The sequence below is a fragment of the Monodon monoceros genome, unplaced genomic scaffold (assembly GCF_005190385.1).
Source record: "Monodon monoceros isolate NGI ecotype Baffin Bay Population unplaced genomic scaffold, NGI_Narwhal_1 Super_Scaffold_13, whole genome shotgun sequence".
NCBI classification, from domain to species: domain Eukaryota; kingdom Metazoa; phylum Chordata; class Mammalia; order Artiodactyla; family Monodontidae; genus Monodon; species Monodon monoceros.
The window spans coordinates 39,322,543-39,347,609 of NW_021703769.1; the positions used below are offsets into that span (position 1 = coordinate 39,322,543).

At 35.5% G+C, this 25,067-nt stretch overlaps 1 protein-coding gene across 4 annotated transcripts in view; it reads right to left on the reverse strand.

The window, feature by feature from the left end:
• TASP1 (taspase 1) overlaps positions 1-25,067 on the reverse strand; it is a 235,932-nt gene that overhangs the window by 176,736 nt on the left and 34,129 nt on the right. For all 4 annotated transcript variants that reach the window (XR_003793118.1, XM_029220390.1, XM_029220391.1 and 1 more), the window contains exons 5-7: positions 16,272-16,392; positions 10,226-10,310; positions 631-710 (exon numbers count right to left, since the gene is read on the reverse strand). Coding sequence is in view for 3 of the 4 variants with exons in the window: in XM_029220390.1 (XP_029076223.1) it covers positions 631-710; positions 10,226-10,310; positions 16,272-16,392 (286 nt within the window). In the remaining variant the exon portion in view is untranslated. The remainder of the gene's footprint in view (positions 1-630; positions 711-10,225; positions 10,311-16,271; positions 16,393-25,067) is intronic.

Sequence of the window (25,067 nt, forward strand, 5' to 3'; positions counted from 1 at the left end):
GTTGTGTAAATGTTGACCTATGTTTTCTTCTCTCTCTCTGAGTGGCTGGTATTATGGTTTTATTGTTAGTAATTATTTTAAGTAGCCTAAAAGGGATCCTTTAACAATACTTCTATAAGAACATGAGCAAGGACTTCCCTGGCGGCGCAGTGGTTAAGAATCTGCCTGCCAATGCAGAGGACATGGGTTCAATCCCTGGTCCGGGAAGATCCCACATGCCCCGGAGCAACTAAGACTATGAGCCACAACTACTGAGCCTGCGTGCTGCAACTACTGAAGCCCGCGCACCTAGAACCCGTGCTCCGCAACAAGAGAAGACACCACAATGAGAAGCCTGCGCACCGCAATGAAGAGTAGCCCCCACTCACCCCAACTACAGAAAGCCCACGCACAGCAACGAAAGCCCAATGCAGCCAAAAATTTTTTTAAAAGCATGAGAAAGCAGGAGTGGGGGGACCTCAGGAATATAAAGGTGGCTTAAAATCAAATAACTTTCTATTTATCTTTTAACTAAAATATTTCAACATACAAGCTTTCTTCCTTAAATATAGGTACTATATGGATCAAAAGCAATGTAACACTTTCAGGTATATATGCTAATACAGCTTAATTTTGAAAAGTTTTACTTACTTGTGGTCATGATGTTAGGAGGGCAAGAGGGTATTCCATGATCTACTGCCCATCTGTAGGCTCCTTCTCCAACTAAAAAGCTAACAACAGAAAAATTACTCTTTTAAAAATTCATAGTGTCATCTTCTCCTACATATTCAATAAAGTAATATAAGTAATATAGTAAGGCAACTGAAAAAATTTTGCAATACCTCAAAATGGCTACATGCCTAAAAAATTCTTTTAATTTTTCCCCGTTAGAAATTTTACAACTGGAAATGGTACAATATCATTTGCAATAACTAACCAGTAAAAATTGGCAAAATGCAACATAAGAAGTAAAAATAGTTGATTTCCCAGTGGAAAACACTAAGATTTATCTTGGATCAACTGTGGTTCTCAGTTTATGTACAAGATCTATTTCATCAGATTAAGAGTCAAAGCTTAAGTGAATGTCTTCAGATTTAGTATTCTTGCCTAGTATAACACCTGGATCTACCCAAAATGAGTGGGGTACATCCAGAGATGCCCAAACACAATGATATGCACTTACATTTCTAAGCCTCGATGCAATAAAAATATATATATGGCTGTCAGAATCATTTTTACTGTGGTAAATAAAGCAGTGTGGTATGTCCCAAAAGTAATTTTTTAAGTCCCAAACTGCAAGTTTTAACATAACAAAGTGAATAAAAGGATACTTACTGTTAGCTAACTGTAAAAGACTTCCTTTCAAAGATTTCAAATAGCATGCAGGATAATTAACCACCCCATTCCCTAACACAGTAATAGCAAGCAGTTACCATAATAATCAATCACTTCATCTCCTTCCACAGCCAACTTCTTAAAGCTCTCAGCCAGCTAGTAATGGATTCCTTGAACTAGTGCCTACTCATTAGTTTCCTGCTCCCTAGTTTTTGTTTCTGTTCCTCTAATCATTCCAACACTAAAAACTCAAAGTAATACATATTGAAGTCTTTAGATTTGATTATTCGTAAGAAGATCAATGATAGATTAGAAGAAGAAAGTCTAAGTTGATACTCAGAAACATATCCAAATGGTTCCAATGAGAAACAAATTGGTTAAGCCAATAGTTACTACTATTTTCCAGTATATATGAAGGTGAGAATGGAGGGAGCATTAAAAAAAAGAGAAGAGGGAGAGAGCCAACAAGAATACCTTTTCAAACTTCCATTTTTAAAAAAAAAATCTAAAGGACTCCAAAAATAGAAAAGTTCCTCCTATTCCTGTATCAAATGAAGACCACTGCAAAGAAACTGCAAAGAAAAGCTGTCACATAAAGGAAAATGGAAGAATAACTGAGGTAGGAACTTGGATGCAAGTTGAGCTGTCCTGACAGCATTTGTAGCACTTCCTTCTGCTAGAAAAAGACTTTGATATAAGAAATAAACTCTCTTCACGTGAAGACGTAAAAGAGATGCTGAAGTATTAAATTAAATGATCAGGACAGAAGTTTGGGGCTGAATCTAGTATTCTCAGCACTCCCATTCGTCATTTGGGGTTCTATCCCAGCATCTCGAATTGAAAGTATTTTATAACATAAGCTTAGTTTTATTTTTCATTTCTTAATCATTCATAGGTCTGATTCTAAATAAAATTAGTTTGCAGTTGTCTGCTATGCAAGGTTTTAAATACATTAGGCGTTGTACAATATTCACAGGAAGGTGAATATTTGATGCCGTCTTACGGATAAGAATTCTGAGATCTTGACCTTTCCTTACTACCAAAAATTACTTGTCCAGTAGTTTGACATCACACAAAATGGCATATAACTGCTTTTGAAATCATTTTAAAATGCTAAAAAGCTACGTGAGCTTTCGCTAAAAACTATACTATCAAAAATGAAAAATCTCTTCCCAGAACACTGAATGCAGCACCAATTCAAATTTTTCTCAAATATTCTTCTGACTCTCCAAGGAGAAAGCTTTCACAGAAGTTTCACCTCAATTCACTAGAAAAATTCATCGACTCCATCTTGTTAACACATCCAGAATCTGACCACTTCTCGCCACCGCCCTGGTCTGAGCTGCCATCATCTATTACCTACAGTGTTGAAATGGCCTCATCACTTCCATGCTCACCTTGCTCCGTCCCCTGCCCCAGTCTAATCTCAACACATCAACCAGTGACATCCTTGTAAAACACAAGTCAGGTAATGACACTTCTCTTCTCAAAATCCTGCGAAACCCCTCATGAAGACTTTAGCATGAAAACTGGAGCCTTCACCAGGATCTCCAGGCTCCCAAGTGATCTGGTCTTCTCTGCTCCCTCCTCCCCTCATCTCTTCTTCCTCTTGCCCCCTTGCTTACTCTGCTCCAGCCTCTTAACAAAACACAAACATGCCAAGGGGACTCCTGCCTCAGGGCCTTCACCCTGACTGTTCCCTGTCAGGATCTTCCTTATTTCCCAAATGGCAAATTTTCCCATCTGTTTAAATATATCTCCCTGATGAGGCCAATTTAAAACTGTACCCAACACACTGCTCCTCTACCCAGTATTCCCAATGCCTCTCATTCTGTCTTTTTTACATTTTTTTTTCTACCTTCTCACATACCACGTACTTTATAACTGATGATATTATCTCTGTTGTTTATATCTATCTCCCTCAAATAAACTGTAAGCTTCACAACAACAGGGATCTTTGTTTTTCATTGATATCCATATATGCTAAGCATTTAGAACAGTGCCTGAAGCACACTAAGCATTAGAAAAACATTGGCAAGATATTCAGCAATAAACTAGGGTGTCAAAATTCTCTAAAGGACAACATTTTCCTTGTGTTATGCTCTCCTTAATTTACACTAAAGCAAGTCTAAAGTGTTAAGAAACAAAAGCAACACTACTGAGACCAGCACTGAGTGGGATTATTAAAACCTTCAAGAAGCTGAGCTACTGAAGTGCCAGCATAGCCAAACACCTGAAAACAAAGTGAGGTCAATTAACAATTTCATGGATGGGAAATTTTCAAAAACCATGACACTATGTAGTCAGTCTAAAAATGTGCAATTTAGTGATTCAGAAAGCTCTCAAAACTGCTTAAAATGCATTATGCTGGATGAGAAAGATATAGGAGAAAATGATAGCTGCTTCTTTGGACTTAAAAATGGATTTCTATATATTTTACCTATTACTTCTTTATCATAAATGCACAGAACTGAAGAAAGACCACCAATTTGGTGGCTACTGATTATTTAAAGCTTACAAACACATAAAGTGCAAATAAGGGAGAACCTGCTGTATGTGGAAATAACACATAATGACCAAATTAAATAATAAGGATTTAACTCCTCTTAAAATTTTTATTACAAAAATTTTCAAACATATACATTACAGAGAATAGTATAATGAACCCAAAGGATCATCACCCATTTTCATCAATTGTTAATACATTGCTAATCTCATTCATTTATATTCCCACCCAGATTATTTTGAAGCAAATCCTCAGATATCATATAACTTCAAATATAAATATTTTAGCATGCATCTCAAAAAATAACTTTTTTAAAAAACATAACCACAACATAACCAATTGACACCTAAAAAAATTAACAATAAATCCTTAGAATCAAAATAGTTTATTCAATCGATGTTCACATTTCCCTGATTGTCTCATAAAATTTTTGCTATTATTGTTATTTTTGCCTTTTAAACTATTTTGTTTGAAGGGGAACCCAACTAACCCATCCATACCTCCTGATTAGTTGATAGCTCTCTTATGTTTCTTTTAGTCTATAGGTTTTTAAATTTTCTTTTCACATTCATACAACAAAGGTACTAAAATCAATGAATTTATGAAATACAATAGATTAAATAGTATTTTTAAATAAACAATGTACCAAAAATTAAATTTGCATCTCAAAAAATCTGAGGGTCTAATGAGCAATAATGCTTTTCTAGCTTTCCCTTTTTCACCAAAAGAAACATAATTTCCAAAAATTATAACTTATTCTATAACGTATTAGGGTAGCAGTCAGCAATTTTTTTTCTGTAGAGGGCCCGATAGTAAACAGTTTGGGCTTTCTGACCAGATGTCTCTGCTGTAACAACTCAGTTTGGCCTCTGCGGAGCACAAGCAGCCATAGACAATATGTACACAAATGGGTATGGCTGTGTTCCAATAAAACTTTATTTACAAAAAACAGGCAGTAGTCCAGATTTGGCCCACACACCATAGTTTGACAACCCCTGTTTTGGATGGTCATGCCTATCAAAGTTGTACCCTATCAAAATGAAGGAGGAAAGAGTAAAAATAAATAAAATTTATTTACTTTTATAAATAAAATAAACGTAGGAAAATACGACACAGTTTATGATAGTAGGCCCACCAAATCTATGAGGATATCATATGCATGCTAAATATATTCTACTAATCTGACCAAACACCAATACTTAAATAATATATCATATCATGGTGGCAATAACCAGAAAATTAAAACATAAAAAGTTATCAGCTAATAGAAATACCATTCTGCCTAAAGTTTTGCTGAGGGTTTTTGTAACAAAGCAGTAAGAGTTTATAAAATTCTAACAGAATTTAGATACAGCTGAAACAAATACACTCCTTGTCTTCCTCAATGAGATATATAGACAGATGAACTTTTTATTTAGAGACTTCTTAGAAAACACCCAATGACTTGCTGCCCCCATAGAGTCACCTGCCTCTTCAACAGATGACACCAGAAGACCAGTTTCTAAGTCCTCCATCTGCTTTTGATAGTTTTTCTACCTCTATGCCTGGCATACAGGAAGTAAACAAAAAATATTTGCTGAATGAAGGAATGGGTAAGTGAATGAATAACTAAATGGGTGTAAACATTACTTCTTACTATTATAAAAGGATTCTACTCTATGGGTTCTAATCTGCTGCTTCTAATGTGATAAGGACAGACTCCATAAATTTTTAATAGCATAACAGTGTCAAGTATGGTACTCAGTTTCTTTGTTGGCAAAATGTATGTTACCCTCATAAATCATATAATGATTTTATGAGATAATACACACAAACCACATAAAACAATGCTTCTCACAGTGTACAAAGGCAATAAATTTTAGCTATTATCATTATAGAAATTAGATATCTAGACTTATTAGGGTTGTGTGTAAACAAGCTTAAAGTAAAAACATGATAAATTTGTTTTATTTATTTAGGATACTCAGGGAATTGGGTTTTTTTTAAACTACTGCAGGTATACTGTGAACTTGCAGGTATGTGAGAGATTTATGCTTCTGGACAAGATGGAGTAACAGGGAATACATTTACACTCTTGCCTGAACCAATGGAAAAGAAAAATCAGATAAAATACAGAAAATGATAGTTTTCAGGCATTAGACAGTAGGTAGCATAGGACAGTGATCCTTAAAAGAAAGGAAACAAACAAGGTAAACCTTATGATTGCCCTAGCTTACTGCCTGGAGACTTTCCAGCCACAGCACAGGAACAGGAACTCAGGCAGAGCCCTGCAGCCTCTCTGAGTTGAAGACAGAGAGCTGGGCATCCAGAGAAGCCCAGGTGGCCGAGTTCACAGGGCAGAGAACCAGAGAGGAGACAGCTGTGCAGAGAAACGACTCAAGAAATCTACAGAGTCCGCCTATAGTCTTCAGCTGAGTACAGATCAGTGTACGTGTAAGATGAAATCATCCAAAGCCTGGGAAAGAATAACATGAAGAGTTTTAGAGGAAGCAATCCCCAAGTTCACACAGGGCCAGAAACAGGTCCTGTTCCCACCAAAGTAAAAAACCGCATTCTAGTTGCATCTGTTATAGTACTCAGAAAGGTTTTGCCCAACAGCAAAGCAAAATTAGCTCAAGGCTAAATGCTTCTCTAGTTGCATGTAACAAAGTATAAAGCAAGACCTGAAAGGATGAAACTGTCTCTAAATAAATTAACCGCATCCTAGAATTAAAATACAGAAATATCCAACACAAAATAAGGCAAAACTCACAATATCTGGAATCCAATAAAAAATTACCAAACATGCAAAGAAGCAGGAAAATGTAACCTATAATGAGAAAAATCATTCAATTGAAAACAACCCAGAAATGACAAAGATGACAGAATTAGGAAACAAAGATATTAAAACAGTTACTATAATTGTATTCATATACTCAAGAAGCTACAGGAAATATCAAACATGTTAAGTAGATACATAGAAGACATGTTTTTAAGGTGCAAACTGAACTTCTAGAGATAAAAACTACAATGTCAGAAATGAAAAATAAACTGGATGGGATTAACAGGTGATTAGATATTGCCAAAAAATAATTAGTGAACTTGAAAACAGCAATGGAAATTATTCAAAATGAAACAAAGAGAAAAATGAATGGAAAAAGTAAACAAATTATCAGTGATCTGTAGGACCCCTACAAGAGGTCAAATATGTGTAATTGGAATTCTGGAAGATAGAAGAGAAGGGGGGATCAGAAAAAAATATCTGAAGAAGTAATAGCCAAAAATTTTCCAAATTTGATGAACTATATATCCCTGCATATTCAAGAAGCAAAATGAACCCAAACCAAAGACATTACAAGAAAGCTACAGACCAATGTCTCTCATAAACATAGATGCAAAAATTCTTTACAAAATGTTAGCAAGTTGGATCCAATAACATATAAAAAGGATAATACATTATAACCAAGTGGAATTTATCCTGGGAATACAACTGTTGCTTTAACAATCGAAAATCAACCAATCACTATATTAACTGACAAAATAAGGAAAATTATAAGATCATTGCAACAGATGCAGAAAAGCATTTGAAAAAGTACAATACCCATTCCTATTAAAAACTCTCAGCACACTAGGAAAAGAAGGGAACTTTCTCAACATGATAAAGAGCATCTATGATAAACCTATAGCAGCCATCATATCTAATGGTAAAAGAACAAATGCTTCCTCCCTAAGGCTACAAACGAGGCAAGGATGTCTACTCTCACACTTTGATTTCACATTGCATAGGAGGTGCTAGCCAGTGTAATAAAGAAAAAGAAATTAACTAAAGGAGTCCACATTAGAAAGAAGTATCTTTATTACTTAAAGAACTATCTTTATTCCCAGAAGACAGAACTATCTATGTAGAAAATCTTATGGAATCATAAAAACAGTATGAGAACAAATGAATTTAGCAAATTCCTAAGCTAGAATATCAATATAATAAAATTAATCATATTTCTATATTGGCAAGGAACAACTGGTATTTGACTTTTAAAAATATGCAATTTATCACATCAAAAAGAAATACTTAAGTATAAATTTGATAAAAACTGTGCAAAATCTGTACACTGAAAATTATAAAACACTGTTCAGAGAGGTTAAAGAAGACCTTAAAAAATGGATAAGTTACAAATCTAATCAAAATTCCAGCAGGTTATTCACAGAAATTGACAGACTAATTCTAAAATTCACATGAAAATGCAAAATGCCTAAAATGGTCAAAGCAATTTTGAAAACAAAAAATAAAGCTGAAGAACTATGTACGTGAGAAAATTAGATCACTAGTTCCAGACAACTGTAGGATCATTTTATGATATAATTTTAATACAGAGATGGCCATCACTTTTTCACATATATTTTATCTTTGTAAAATATAAAAATATTGCACATATCCCCTTTGACAATTGCCTCATCTTGTTCCCTCCTTTCTCCTTCCTAGAGGTAATTATGGTGAGTCTGGTAACCTTCTTTCCAGAACTTTTTTGTACATCTATGTACGTGTTTATGTAGACTTAGAAAATCAGAGTGCCAGCATACCTCAGAGATATTGCAAGTTCAGTTCCAGACCACCACAATAAAGTGAATATTGCAATAAAGCAAGTCACACAAATTTTCTGGTTTCCCAGTTTATATAAAAATTATGTTTATACTATGCTGTATTTTATTAAGTGTGCAATAGCACTATGCTTAAAATAACACTGTACATACCTTAATTAAAAAACAGCTTATTGCTAAAAAATGCAAACCATCATCTGAGCCTTCAACAAGTCATAGTAGTAAATAACATTAAAGATCACTGATCACAGAACACCATAACAACTATAATAATAATGAAAAAGTTTGAAATATTGTGAGAATTACCAAAATGTGACACAGAGACATGAAATGAGCAAATGCCATTGGAAAAATGGCACCAATAGGCTTGCTTGAAGTACAACTGCCACAAACCTTCAATTTGTAAAAAATGCAGCATCTGTGAAGCCCAATAAAATGAAGTATGCCTGTACTATATATGTTTAATACTATGAAGGAATATATGAGAATGAAAAAAGCTAAAATTGAGGACAATTGTTACCTAGGGGCAGGGCCAGAGATGGGGTCAGGGTAAGGGTATGGGACAGTGAGATGGATAAGGATGCCATTAGAAAGGGTCCAGTCTAGGCAGCTTCAAATCTCTTGGTAATGTTTCATTTTCTTAACATGTTTCATTTTCTTAACATGGGAAACAGGGATATCGTGAATATATTTGGGTAAAAGGTTTCAAGATTTCTCAAAACTATATTAATTTATTTTCTATGACTTGAAATTATAACAGTCAAATAAAGTGATTTCTATAGTACCACTGTCACAACTTTCAACAGAGAGTATTATTGTAACTTTAATGTGTTCAGGCATGCTGAACACATAGTACTAAAGTATAAGATGGTTGAGTATAAGACAATATTGACGCATATTTGTTTGTATTATTAGGCATGTTAACAGGACGGTAATTACATTTTGCAAACAGAAATTTACAAAACTATTTAAGGATGAAATACGATGGTGAGGATTTGCTTTAAAATACTATAGGAAAGAGATGCATGAGATAGATGAAGGGCAAAAATATTGTTAATTATTGGAGCTAGATGGTAGGTTCATGAGGGCTCTTTAAAATGTTCTCTCTACTTTCATAAATATTTGAAAAGTTCAAAGTTTCTTTTAATGAAAATTATATGTTAATGCTGGAGAAAAGATGTAATTTTACTAATTTTAGTGTCACAATATGTTTCTCCAGAAAAGAAAAATTACATACTTTTATATTAAGAACTTCTCAAGATTAAAAATGAGTTTAGGGCTTCCCTGGTGGCGCAGTGGTTGAGAGTCCACCTGCCGATGCAGGGGACACAGGTTCGTGCCCCGGTCCGGGAAGATCCCACATGCCATGGAGCGGCTGGGCCCGTGAGCCATGGCCCCTGAGCCTGCACGTCCGGAGCCTGTGCTCCGCAACGGGAGAGGCCACAGCAGTGAGAGGCCCACGTACCGCAAAAAAAAAAAAAAAAAAAAAAATGAGTTTAGACTCTGGTCTTAAAGATACTTTAAAGCTTTATAATAAAAAGACCCCAGTTGAACACTTATTAACAGCAAAAGCATCTCTATAATCAACTACAAAACCTAAAATTAACTGATCTCTTTTCTGCTTTAATCCACAATATTCTATTCCAACAGGAGCTCTATCAAGTATTCAAAATGTTCCAAGATCACAGAACAAAGCGTGTCTTCCTCTCAAAGGCAAGCTACTGCTGGTGTGTAACCAACTGCATCAGCCTTCTGTGGATAAAAATAGCCTTCAAACACCGCATGCACCAAAGACCAAAGACCCAGGGAAAGTCAGAACAAAGCAGTTACCAGGGAGGAATTCGGCCGGCTGAGAGCTTGCCCTTCTGCCCCTCACACAAGAGTCTGTTTGCAACTGAGACTGGGTTCTTGATTCCTATAAAATAAAATTGGCAGAAAATGAAGTCAAAAAGTCTTCAAGTTTCCCACTCAATTCTGTGGCAGTTTCAATATGACAAATTTTAAATATCATGGAAAACTTTCTTTAAATATACTAATGAAAACCGTTAATTATCATGAAAAATAAGAATCAAATTGACAAATATATGAATACTTATAGATATAAGAACAAACATAAAACATATATTCTCATTTTATCATGTGCTACAGCAGCAAAGACTGAATTTGCAATAATACAAATTTAAATTAAGTTCCTTTTTAATAGATTTCAGTATAGAATTTAAAAAATAAACCGAAAATTTGGCATCTATTATCAAAACCATGAATTTCCTCTAAAGAATAAACATGATTACAAACAGCTTCAAATTTACTTTGGGGAGAAAAATTAATGACCAAAAATTTTAAATCTCACCTGCAAGAAAAAATAAAGAGAAAGTCCTACAAATGGGATAAGGGTGGGGAGAGGCCAAGTATGTACAAGATTGAGACTTAAAATATGGTTCGGATTGTTTCCAGAAGGGAAAACAAAATGTGAACAGTGAGAAAAGGGTGCTTACCTAGGAGGAAAAATAGGACAGAAAGTATTAGCATGAAAAAAATTGCTAGCATGACAATGACAATGACAAACATGACAATGATGATGATAGAAGACAGTGACAGAAACTTAGGATCCAGTATGCGCCAGGCCCAGTGTCAAGCCCTTAAATGTAACAGATTATTTAACTGATCCTTCAACTCTATCACATAAGTACAGTTATAAACCCTATCTGATTACTGAGGAAACATTTGCACAGGTTAAGTTACCTGCCCAGGATCACACACTGAGATTTTAACAAAGGCAGCTAATGTCGGAGACCATGCCCTTAACCACTAACCTATGGATGCCTTTCAGAACACTATTAATAACAACAACAACCAAAAAAGAAAACAGAAGTGGGAAACAAAGAGACTAAAAACCTCAAATTAAGGTCACCAGATTGCCTTAAAACAAAACTAGATATTTAGCTAAACACCAAAAACTTCTCTGCCCCCGCAAAGAATGTATGAAGTAGCAAAGAAAGGAAAAGGTTAGATCTCTGTACTAGCTCTTTTTTTTTTTTTTTTTTTTTTCTTTTTTTTGTGGTATGCGGACCTCTCACTGTTGTGGCCTCTCCCGTTGCGGAGCACAGGCTCCGGACGCGCCGGCTCAGCGGCCATGGCTCACGGGCCCAGCCGCTCCGCGGCATGTGGGATCTTCCCGGACCGGGGCACGAACCCGTGTACCCTGCATCAGCTGGCGGGCTCCCAACCACTGCGCCACCAGGGAAGCCCTGTACTAGCTCTTAAAATAAATTTATTTCTGTATGTGATGATACAGTATTGTAAAAACATTAATAATTACCAAATTAACTTACAAATTCAAAGCTATAAATTCTCCATCAAAGCTTCAAAAGGATTTCTATGATGCATGACAAGCTGACTCTTAAATTCATCAGGAAAAAAAAATGAAAAAAAATTTTTTGTAAAAAACCAAAGAGGTATTCACCTTACAAGATAACCATTTTTTATTTAAAGCTATTCTAATTGAGTGTGGTTTGGGTACAAAATAGACAAATATATCAATGGAATAGAAAAAAGCTGAAGTTGAGACACAAACACATGTGCATGTGGCTATTTAATACATGATATAGATAGTATTTCAAATGAATAGGAAAACGGATGGACTATCTATGAGAGGTGGAAAGAACACAGAGTGATGGGAGTCAGAAACCAGCTATCAATTTATCTCTTCTCAGCTATAAATTCACCCTTGGTTGCCTTATGGGTGAAAGTGGATATGGGCCTTTTAACTATGTTTCCTTTGCCAGCTGGCACATGGGTCAGCTTTGTCAGTAGAGGGCGCTGGAGACATCATGCAGGAGGAAAAGGTGGCCTGCCAGCCAGGCTCCAGGAGAGCACCAGTTATTCTCACTATCTGGTCCACAAGGTTCTCTCCAGTGCTAAGTGCTTGCGGGGTGCAGCTTTCTCCAGCATTTGGCTACAATGTTTTCCCCAACTCCTGATTCAGGCCACAGCAGCATAGCTGACAGCCCCAGAAAGAACAGGACCAGGCCCAGCTCAAGTCACTGATCCCCACACCTTCTCCTCAGCCCCATAGCAAAGCATCCTGTGGGGCTGGCTGTCTAGGGAGCCAAAAGCCCAATCCTCATCCTGCAAACAAAGGTTTAATTCCCATGGCTTCCTGGCCTCTGTGTGCCCAGCTATCAGCCTGAGGCCCCCAGGACTGTTTCTGCTCTCACAGTGACTGTGGCCTGGGTAACCCAGCAAAAAAGTGGGCTGTCAAACAGTCAGCTGCAGCCACACCTTTTTCTGTGAGGTCTGAACTCCCTTCCAAGTTTATTCTTACCTGGGTAGTCTCCCTCTGCCCTTTACATTAAGCTTCTCCTGTTTAAACTGCTGTGTGGTTTCTGTCCCCTAGTTGGACCCAGACTGACACAGTAACCTTGGACAAATTACTAAATCTCTCCTGTGTCTCAGTTTCCTCACCTATAAAATGGGGATAAAAGTACTGATCTCAGAAGGTTATCACAAGAACTAAATGATTTAACATACATGAACTACTGGAGAACATTGCATGGTATGTATGTAATACTCACCCAGTAAATGGTACTTAATATTATTGTTACTGTTGTTACTGTTGTTATATAGGGACAATTTGCTGATCAATTCAGAAACTGATCAACAAACAATGCATTCAAGAAGCCATTGAAAAATAAATTACACATGTATTTGAAGAAAATGTAAGTTACTGTAGTTACAATTATGAGTGAGATAAACCTTAAGAAATGCAAAATACAAAACCACAAAAGGGAAAGTAATAAGTTTGACAAATAAAATTTTAAATTCCAATATGATAAAGCACGTTATAAACAGAGGTAAAAGGCAAGCCACACAAGAAGTATAAACAGTTCACAGAGAAATGCTAATGGCCTTTAAAAATATGAAATTTCATTAAATACCAATAAAACCTCATAATAAAAGAAATTAAAACTAATTGAAATACTGTTCTTACCTATCACAAAAATCAGAAAAGATACAGAAGATTGGAACAATGAATAAGTAAATTGACCTAGTTGACATACATAGAATACACACCCAACAACTGCAGAATACTCTTTTGACGTTCACACGGAACATTCATCAAAATACGCCATAAGCTGAGCCATAAAGCAAGTCTCAGAAAGTTTCAAGGGGTTGGAACCATTCAGAATACATTCTCTAACCACAGTGACATTAAACTGGAAGTCAATCAAGCCTTTAGGCAAATAAATTTGACAACTCCTATGAAAAAGACAAATTCCTTGGGAAACACACATAAGAAAAAATATAGATAATCTCATAACTGGTAAAGAAATTGAATCCCATTTATTTAAAACTTCCCACAAAGAAAACTCCAATGATTCAAAATAACTAATGCATTTTCCAAACAATTAAAAAACATTCCAATTGTACACACACTCTTTCAAAGAACAGAGGAGAAAAAAATCCCAACTCATTTTATGAGGCCAGCCATAACATGATTCCAAAATCTAAAAAGAATATTTTAAGAAAGTAAAATTAAAGCCAATCTATTATATAAACATAGATGTCAAAATCTTAAACATCAGTAAATCAAATCCAGTGGAATGTGAAAAAGATAAAAAATTACAATCCTGACTTTATGCCAGGAATGAAAAGTTGGTTTAACATTCAAAAATCAACCATAAATTCCATCATATCTAACAAAATAAAAAAGAAAAGCCAAAGATGCAGAAAAGCACTTAATGATATTCAATAACCCATTTAAAATAAAAATTATCAGCAAACTTAGAAGGAAATGTCCTCAATCTGATAAAGAGCATTTATGAAAATCCTACAGCTACCAGCACACAGTATGGTGAAATATCTAATGCTCTCCCTCTAAGACCAGGAACAAAGCAAGGATGTACACTATCACCGCTTATATTCAATATTGCACCGAGTGTCAGAGCCAGCACAATAATGCAAGAAAAAAAATTTTTAATATTAGAAAGGAAAAAAAAAACTGCCATGATTCAAAGATGTGACTGTGTATATAGAAATTACAAGAGAATCTATTTTTCTAATTGCTTGAATTAATAAGTGAAGTCATCAAGGCCACTGAATATAAGTCCAATACACAAAACTCAACTGTATTTCTAAATACAAAAATAACTGGATATTGATTTTTAAAATATATATTTACAATAGCCATCAAAAAAACTTAATATCTAGAATAAATCTAATAAAAAGGGTGTATAAGACATCTATACTAAAAACCATAAAACATTGCTGAGAAAGAAATGAATAATATTTATACAAATGCACATACTTCATGTTCATGAACAGGAATATCCAATATTGTTAAGATGTCAGTTGTCCACATATGGTTTTATACATTCAATGCAATACCAGTCAAAATCTCAGCAGGGTTTTATTATGGACATTGACAAGTTGATTCTAAAAATTTTATGAAAATGCCATAAACTTAGAATAGCCAATACAGGGGCTTCCCTGGTGGCACAGTGGTTAAGAATCCGCCTGCCAATGTGGGGGACACGGGTTCAAGCCCTGGTCTGGGAACATCCCACATGCTGTGGAGCAGCTAAGCCCATGCGCCACAACTACTGAGCCTGCGCTCTAGAGCCCGCGAGCCACAACTACTGAGCCCATGTGCCACAACTACTGAAGCTTGCATGCCTAAAGCCCATGCTCTGAAACAAGAGAAGCCACGCAATGAGAAGCCCACGCATCACAACAAAGAGTAGCAACTAGAGAAAGCCCAGACCCAACACAGCCAAAAATAAATTTATTAAAAAAAAAAAAAAAAGAATAGCCAATACAACTGTAAAGAAAAAAAAGAAAAAGGAAGTTGGAAGTCTTACACTATCAAATTATCAAAATACAATATAAAGCTATAGAAATCAAGACAGTGTGGGACTGGCAATAGACAGATTAATGGAATAGAAGGTATAGAAACAAACCATTACACATACAGTCACCTGATTTGCCAACACAATTCTATGAGGAAAGAACTGTCCTTTCTATTGACAATAGCAATGAGCCATTTGGATATCCATAAGAGGGCAAAAAGTTAATTTCGGTTCCTACTTCACTCAAATTAATCTGAGCTTGATAAGAAAGCTAAATGTGAAGGGTTAAAAACAATAGAACTGGGCTTCCCTGGTGGCGCAGTGGTTGGGAGTCCGCCTGCCGATGCAGGGGACACGGGTTCATGCCCCGGTCCGGGAAGATCCCACATGCCGCGAAGCGGCTGGGCCCGTGAGCCATGGCCGCTAAGCCTGCACGTCCGGAGCCTGTGCTCCGCAACGGGAGAGGCCACAACAGTGACAGGCCCGCATACCGCAAAAAAAATAAAAGAAAAAAAGAAAGTTTCATAATAATATGTACATTGATTTTTTAAAAATATGTGCAAAACTATGTTTCTCTTACATATAAATATGGATAACTGCACATTATTTTACTGGTTAAACCTCCTAAGGAGAGTTTTGGAAGGAAAGATTTGGAAGACCAGAGGTAAATTTTATTTATATCATTTGAAGTTTTTAACAATAAAAATATATTATTTGTGTATTCAAATAATTGCAAAATTAATAGAATATCCTAACTTCCATTTTACATGTCTGTAATCTCTTGAGGAGATGGAGGAGAATGATCAAACTCTAACCAAAGACTTGGACATGAGCTATTTCTCTGTTTTCTTTCTATCTGTAGGTAAGATTTTCTGTTTTAAATTCCATAAAAGAAAACAATGTTTGTTTTCAACACTATTCCAAGTAAGAATGAAGAAAACAATTGAGCTAAGTCTTTAGGAGGAATGAAATGGTAATATTCAGGGTTTTTCTAAGAATAGAGATAATGTGTTATAATGTTCACATACCACTCAGTGCTCCAACAGCTCCAAAATTCAGGGATTTTCCATCCATTATGCTGGCATCACACTCAATTTCACCCAGGAGATTTAGATTAGATCCCATTCCTGCATTTGTAAAAGGAGAATCCTAAAAGATAAAAACAAACATTAAAGTACCATTAGTCTTAGAGAAGAATTAATGTCAACACTTCATAAACTCTTCCAAAAACTAGAAAGGGAAAGAACACTTCCCAACTCATTGTATGATACCAGTGCAACCCTGATTCCAAAACAAAGCAAAGATATCATAAGGAAAGAAAACTACAGGACAATATACCTTGTGAATATTGACACCAAAATTCTCAAGGAAAGCAAATGCAGCAAAATATGAAAGGATTAAACACCATGAACAAGAGGGATTCCAGGAAAGCAAGTTTGGTTTAATATCTGAAACTCATTGTAATACACCATGTTAATAAAATAAAGAATAAAACAAATTTTTAAAACATGATCATATTAATAGAGAAAAAGGATTTGACAAAATCCAATACCCTTTCATGAGAAAAACACTCAATAAACTAGAAATAGAAGGGAACCTCCTTAACATGATAAAGGGCATCTACAGGAGTCCAAAGCTAGCATCATATTTAATGGTGAAAGACCCTTTCCCCTAAGATCAGGAACAACACAACAATGTTCACTCTTACCACTTCTTTTCAGCATTATAGTGGATATTCTGAACAAGACAATTAGGCAAGAAAGAAAAACAAAGAGCATCTAGATTAGAAAGGAAGAAGTAAAATTACCTCTATTGGAAGATGACATGATCTTGTATACAAAAAATCCTAAAAACTCCACTAAAAAACTATGAGAACTAATAAAAAAGTTCAACAGGATTGCAAGATATAAGCTCAATATGCAAAAATCAGTTGTATTTCTATACCTTAGTAATGAAAAATCTGAAAATGAAATTAAGAAAATAATTCAATTTACAATAACATCAAAAAGAATAAAATAGGAATAAATTTAACAAAAGAAGTGTAAAAGGTGTACAGTAAAAACTATAAAACATGTTTTAAAGAAATTAAAGACCTAAGTCAATGGAAGGACATCAATGTACATAGAACAGAAGACTTAATATCTTTAAGATGGCAATACTCCCCAAATTGGTCTGATTCAACACAATCCCTTATCAAATCCTAGCTGCCGTTTTTTGCAAAAATTGGCAAACTAATCTTACAATTCATATGGAAATGCAAGGAACTAAGAATAGTCAGAACAATTTTTAAAAGAAAAACACTTTTTTTCTTTTAAAAATTGAAGGCTCACACTTTTAGGTTTTATAACTTACTACAAATTAAAGTAATCAAGACAGTGTGATATGGACATATAGCTAAGGACAGACATAGATCAATGCAATAGAAGTGTCCAGAAATAAGCCTTACACTTATGGTCAATTCATCAGGGATGCCAAAACAATTCAATAAAGAAAGGATAACTTATAAGAACCTACTGTAGAGCAAAAGGAACTCTACTCAATATTCTGTAATGACCTATATGGGAAAAGAATCTAAAAAAGAGTAGATATATGTATATGTATAACTGATTGACTTTGCTGTACAGCAGAAACTAATACAACATTGTAAATCAACTATACTCCAATAAAAATTAATTTTTTTAAAAAAGCAGAAAATACTTCTTTACTGGGTTCAGCAATTTAGTAAGTGAAAATATATATGCAATAAAGTTTCAGTTACAGTATTAAAAAAAAAGAAAGTATAGTCTTTTCCATAAATGGTGCTGGGACAATTAGATATCCAAACGCAAGAGAGTATCTGAGTCAGAAATCACAGTCAATGCAGAAAAATTAACTATGTTCTAAGCTAAGACCAATATTATCTAGGAAACCAGGGCAATTCTTTACCAACCTAAAGATCACCAAATGCCCAAAATTATCTACAAATGTCCCCAGTTTCCTGGATCCAAGGAAAACTGACCACAACATTAAGACCTCCCTAATGCGTACCTATAACTTGAGCAAAGGGGTCAGGTATTTGAGACCAGGGCTTTTGTTCTAATGCAGTTAGAAAATCTAATTGTCCACAGAATTTTAGAAGATCACAGACTGGAAAACAACAAAAGGTCTGTATAATTAAATAGAAAGTGAGTGATACAAACAATAAGTACTTTGAGGATTCAAAAGGAAATGGCCCAGTATAAGATGAAGAAGTTAATAGCAGACTTCCTGAAGGATGTAAAACAAAACCAAAGACTGGTCAGGGAGCTAGAAAATTCCACTTGGTGGCTATGCAGGGAGCAACACGTAGGCAGCCGTAAAGTGTCAGAGTCACAGAAGACACATTTAAGAAACATGGTTGGCTGGAGCCAAATATGGAGATTGCTCCATGCCACTCATCAGAATCTGGACTTGATTGGGAAAATAATGAGAAGCCATTCAAGCTTTCTGTAGAAGAAAAAGTCAAGATGAGTATATTGGCCAAGGAAACATAAACTGACATTCACATATTATTGATATATGAAAAGGAAGGGGAGGAAACTGAAATCAGAGAGACCAAACTGGAGGCTATTTTACAATGCAGGCTTGAAACATTAACCACTTGATATGAAATGACAGCAGCAGGGAAAAGCAAATAGAAAGAGAGAGAAAAGGACCAGAACTTCCAAACTTGAGAGATAAATAAAACCATTAATAAAAACGGGGCATTTTATAAGATGAAGGAAAGAAATTGCGTAATTAAGTGTAACGAGTTTGAATAAGGCCTTCCAAGTGAATATTCTACCTAAATCAATTCACAACTAAATATTGGGAAAGAGATCACAACTAAATAAGGACTATGATTTAGAACAGATAAAGACTGAATCCTTGCCCTGGATTAGTTCATATATATATATATATATATATATATATATATATATACACACACACATACATATATGTATGTATGTATATTGGGGGAGTGGCAGAGAAAGGTTTACTGCAGGCAGGGCCAAGCAAGAGCGGGTGGCTCGTGCTCAAAAGCCTGAACCCATATATCCAAACATAAAAGACCCAGGTCAGAAGCCTCTATGACACTGAACAGAGAGACTGTACAAGTAAGCACAAGTAAATTATCACCATATTACAAGGGTTTTTTTTTTACTCTACATAACCTCCCTTGCCTAATCACATATATCTTTCAAAGTACGTGAGAAAGGAACTGAAATGTGAGAAAAATTTAAAGCATCATATTTAGTAATTCCCAAAATATATGTACAAGATTATAACAGTATATATGCCATTTCAACAATCTTTAAAATGGGATATATCAGCAAATAAGCTCTACAAAATTAATTTCAATATAATACAAAGTTAAAAATCACAAAGTGAAGTAAATTATTCTAAAAATAACTCTTGCTCAATGTTTAAATTTGACATTTCAAAAATACCTAAGAAAAAGGGATATAAGAAAATTAAAGGATATCTTAGAAGCAATTTTTTTTCAAAAATACTTCTCCTACTTCAAAATACATTTATAACTTCAAAAGTGTGTCTACTGAACTTCTGCTTCTGACTTTGAAGGCATAACAGGGATCATATTTGTCCTCCTAACTAGAAAATCAGACAAAATATATGAAACAGACAGACTTCGTTCAATAGCCAGCACAGGACTGTGATCCTGAGAAAAACAGACACAAATCAGGTGCCTCCACTTAATCCCTAGAGATACTTTTCAGACCACAGCACAGGGAAGAGGAACCCAAAAAAGAGCCAACATTCTTCCAGAGTTGAGGAGACAAAGTTATGAGTTCACGGAGGCCAGAAAGGCTAGAATATGCAGTACAGGGTGCAAAGAAGAGGAAGCCACACGGAGAGAATGCCAGAGGCCTGTAGGACCCTGAGACTTTAAATGAGTATTAGCCTACATACACTTGTGAGGAAGCTACAAGACCAAAGAAAGAACCCCTGGAAAAGAGTAAGCTGAGCAATCCCTGGAGCTCACACAGAGGGGAGAATAAGTCATGTTCCCATCAGCCAGAGTGAGGACATCAGGAAAAGTCTCAGGTAACGTCTAGAGTTGGGCCAAATCAGCCCTAGAAACAAGGCTACTTTAGACTTGCACTAACAAGGTTTTAAAGAAGCCTCAAGGGCTTCCCTGGTGGCGCAGTGGTTAAGAGTCCGCCTGCCGATGCAGGGGGCGCGGGTTCGTGCCCCAGTCCAGGGAGATCCCACATGCTGCAGAGTGGCTGGGCCTGTGAGCCATGGCCGCTGAGCCTGCGCGTCCGGAGCCTGTGCTCCGCAACGGGAGAGGCCACAACAGTGAGAGGCCCACGTACCACAAAAAAAAAAAAAAAAAAAAAAAGCCTCAAAAGGATCAAAATGATTTACACAACAGTGTCCCAGAACAAAGTCCTACAATATTTGAAGAAATACTACAATATCCAACTCCCAAAGATGTAAAATACAGTGTTTAAAAAAAACCAAAGATGACCAGCATTCAAATAAGCAGAAAACTATGCCTCATAACCAGAAGAAATTACCACACAAAAACAGACCTATAAATGACAGATGATAGAACTAGCAAACAATTCTAATGTTAACTAACAATGTTAAACTAGCTTTCACAAACATACTCTATATGTTCAAGTACGTATAGGAAAACATGAAGATAAGAAGAAAAAGAAGCTATGAAAAAATAAATTAATCAAACTTCTAGAGATGAAAAATATAATCTAAGGTGAAAAACACTTTGGAACAAAAAAAGATTTTCACATTAGGTAAAACTAAAGAAATCCAAATAAAATATGGACTTTAGTTAATAATAATGTGTTAATACAGGTTCATTAACCGTGAAACATGTACCATACTAATATAGATGCTAATAGGGAAGATGAGGTATTGGGTGTACTGGAATTCTCTGTATTAGCTTCTCAATTTTTCTGTAAATCTAAAACTGTTCTAAAATTAAAACTTTATTTTAAAATATCAAGCCACAGCCTGGGAGAAAAATTTTACGAAACATAAAGGTAGAGGACTTGTATCCAGTATATATAAAAAAATCATACAACTCAGTAAGACAATCCAAAGTTTTTAATGGGCAATCAATTTCATGAACAGATTGCAAATAATACATGAAAATATGTATAATATCATTAGTCATTAGGGAATGCAAATTGAAACCATGAGATACCACTAAAATGGTTAGATTTAAAAGGCCAACAATAGTGAGTTTTGGCAAGAAAGTAGAGCAACTGTAACCCTCATACACTGCTAGTAAGAATAAAAATAGCAAATAGTTTGGCAGTTTCTTTAAAGTTAAGCATACACTTACCATAGATCCAGCAATTCTACTCCTAACTATTTATCCAAGAAAAATGAAAGCATATGTCCACATAAAGACTTGAATGAAAATGTTCATATCAGCTTTAATCAGAACGGCCAAAAGAGGGAAACAACACAAATGCTCATCGACTGGTAAGTGGATAAACAAATTGTGATATATCAATACAATAAAATACTATTCAGCAATAAAAGGAACAAATTCCTAATTTACCCAACAATATGGATGAATCTCAAAAGCATTATGCTAAGTGAAAGAAGCCACTCACAAAAGGCCACATAATGTATGATTCTATTTATACCAAATTCTAGAAAAGGCCAAATTATGAAAAAAGCAGATAGTAGTTGCCAGGGGTGGCTGAGAGGAGGGGATCCACTGCAGACAGGCATTATGAGAGAATTTTGGGGGTGATGGAAATGTTATATGTCAAGATTGAGTTGGCAGTTACATTGGTAGTTACATTTGTCAAAACTCATCAAATTGTACACTTAAAATTGGTGCATTTTGTTGTATATAAATTATATTTCAATAAAACTGAAAAAAAATTGTACTTATCACTCAGTAATAAACTGACCACCCCATATACTAACTTTCCCCTTATAATGTACATAAGCTTTTTATACGGTCATTTGTTGTTGATTTTCTGAGCTGAATCATTTTGTACAACTAGCAATCATTATATCCGATCAGTAGCCAGCGATCCTTTTAAAATCCTGTTTACTCCCCTGTTCAAAAACCTGCAATGGTTTTCTGTCATACTTTAGGATAAAATCTAAAGTCTTACTTTCCAAGGTTTACAAGGCCCTACGTGATCTGGCCCCTCTCTTCCTCTCCCTTACTATGCACCAGCCACACGCCTCCTTGTAATTCTTGCACAAGAGGAACACTCCCACCTGAAGGCTTTTACATTTTGAAATGCTGAGCTTAGTGAGCAATTATAGTAGGGGAAAAAGGCAGTAAATAAAGACTGCGTGTGTGTGTGTGTATACAGAAACATACACATACACGTATGTCTGCATATATAAATAGCTGATGTCCCATGATGGTAAGTACTAGAAAGAAGAATAAAATGGGATAAGAAGAGACTTTCCCTTCAAACCCGAGACTCCCTTCCCCGACACCTTTGTTTGCATGGCTTTCTCCCCCATCTTGTTCATGTGACATCTCTGGGCCGGTCAGTCCCCCCCATACTGACTTAGCATTTCCCCAACCTTCCCCAATGATTTTTTCTCTTACTATCTTATTCTTCTCTATGGTACTTTTTACTACTTGACATTATATATAATTGTCTAATTCTCCCCACAGAATGTAAGCCCTGTAAGTACAATAATTTGTCTTTTTAAGTGTTTTATCCCAATGTCTAAAGTAATGCTTGGTACACAGTAGGTATTCAATAAATATTTGCAGAATGAATAGGAGTTAATTACAAATAGATATAAATAGAATAACTGATCACTGTGAACTATAAGCCCTTAAGCAAGCTGATACTTACTGATTCCTACAGGTTACTGCTATAAAGAAATGCCAGAAAAATGTAATAGTGTTAAGAATCCAATCTTTTCACAGTTGTAACAAGAGAAATGAAATAAATTCAGACAACAGAATTTTCAGTTTCTAAAAGATAACATTTTAAAAGCAAAATATTTTTTAAGTTTACTTATAACTTTCAAAGGAGACAAAGCTTTAAAAAACAAGATCACTTTTGCTTAACCCAGCAAAGAGAGGGCAGGAAAGCCAAGAGGCGAACCAAGAGCTACACACCCACCATGACATGGAAACCCTTTCTTATTAATGAAATTTGGAAACACCGAGCCAAGGCAAAGATCTGCAAAGCATTACTCTTTCACTCTAAACCACAACCTGTATTACCCATTTAATGTCCTTTGCTGAAAGCATAAAATAAGAACTGTTTGCAAGGCTATGGGGTATACTGTACCTCTGGGGATCTATTATGAGACCTCTATTAACAGCACTTACAGATGCAAACAATTTAGTTTTCAAATGTTGTACAAAAACTGGACTGGCACACTGTAAAATCATTTTTATATAAAATGATTTATGTCTGTCCAATTTCCAATCTTCCTTTAAGGAGAAGTTAGACATTTACAGGAAATTACTAATATGTTAGTATTCATACCTTGTTAATCAAGGGCAAGTTCAACAGTAGAATGAAATTACGTGATAATACACTTTCTTATTCAAAATTAAGTATGCTAAGATATCAAAATTATTTTTATTATTGCCTTCATTAATAAGCAGGTAGTTTTATTAATCTAAAGCTAATGAGGGGAAAAAAATGGAACTGCTTTTGAAACAATTTCTTGAATCATTTTTAAATAGAATAATAAACACAGGATGTATACTCCATGTTGTTATAGTCTTTTTCAAACTAACACTAGTAAAAATTGTACAATAAACCTATCCTACCTGACACTATCCTAACAATTACAAACTCCCTGGTATTTCATCATCAATTCTCACTATTTATAGGATGAATAGAAGCCAATGAAAATGTATTACCAAACAATCATTGAGGATATTTTTATTAAGCAGCCAATTAAGCTCAAATTTTCAAGACCAGATTGCTGAAAGATTTCCAATTTAGATTCCTCTGTGGTGGTATAGGCTAAGATTCATCTATTCATTCAACAAAAAATTATTGTTCATCTATGTGCCAGGCAAATCTTTCTGTAAAGAGCGAGATATGTTACATAGTTCAGGCTTGGCCACACAGACAACTCTACAACTACTAAACTCTGCCTCTGTAACATGAAAAGCAGCCAGAGAAAATACACAAATGACTGAGCATGGCCGTGTTCCAATGAAACTTCATCATAAACACTGAAATTTGAATTTCATACAATTTTTTGGAGTCATGAAATACTATTCTTCTTTGGAGTTTTTTTCAACCATTTAAAAAAGGCAAAACCATTCTTAGTTTGCAGGCCATTCAAAAACAGGCAACAGTCCAGATTTGGCTTTCACGCCATGGTTTATTAATCCTTGACCTAACCCATGGGGATATAGAAATGAACAAAACAGAAAAATATCATTGTCCACATGGAGCCAGAATTCTAGCTAAGGGAGACAGACAATAAGAAATTAAATAAATTAGACAGCTTATTAGATAGCAGTAAATATGATGAAGAAAAACAAAACAGGACAGGAAACAGGAAGTACTGGACATGGCAAGAGGGCTATAAGGGGGAGACAAAAAAACCACAGGGCTAGTTACAATATATTTTTCCTTTTAAGTGTTAATCTGATGTAATTTCAGACTGACAGAGAAATGCAATAGTAGTATAGCATCAAGAATATATGAAGAGGGCCTTCCCTGGTGGCGCAGTGGTTGAGAGTCCGCCTGCCGATGCAGGGGACGCGGGTTCGTGCCCCGGTCCGGGAAGATCCCACATGCCGCGGAGCGGCTGGGCCCGTGAGCCATGGCCGCTGAGCCTGCGCGTCCGGGGCCTGTGCTCCGTGGCAG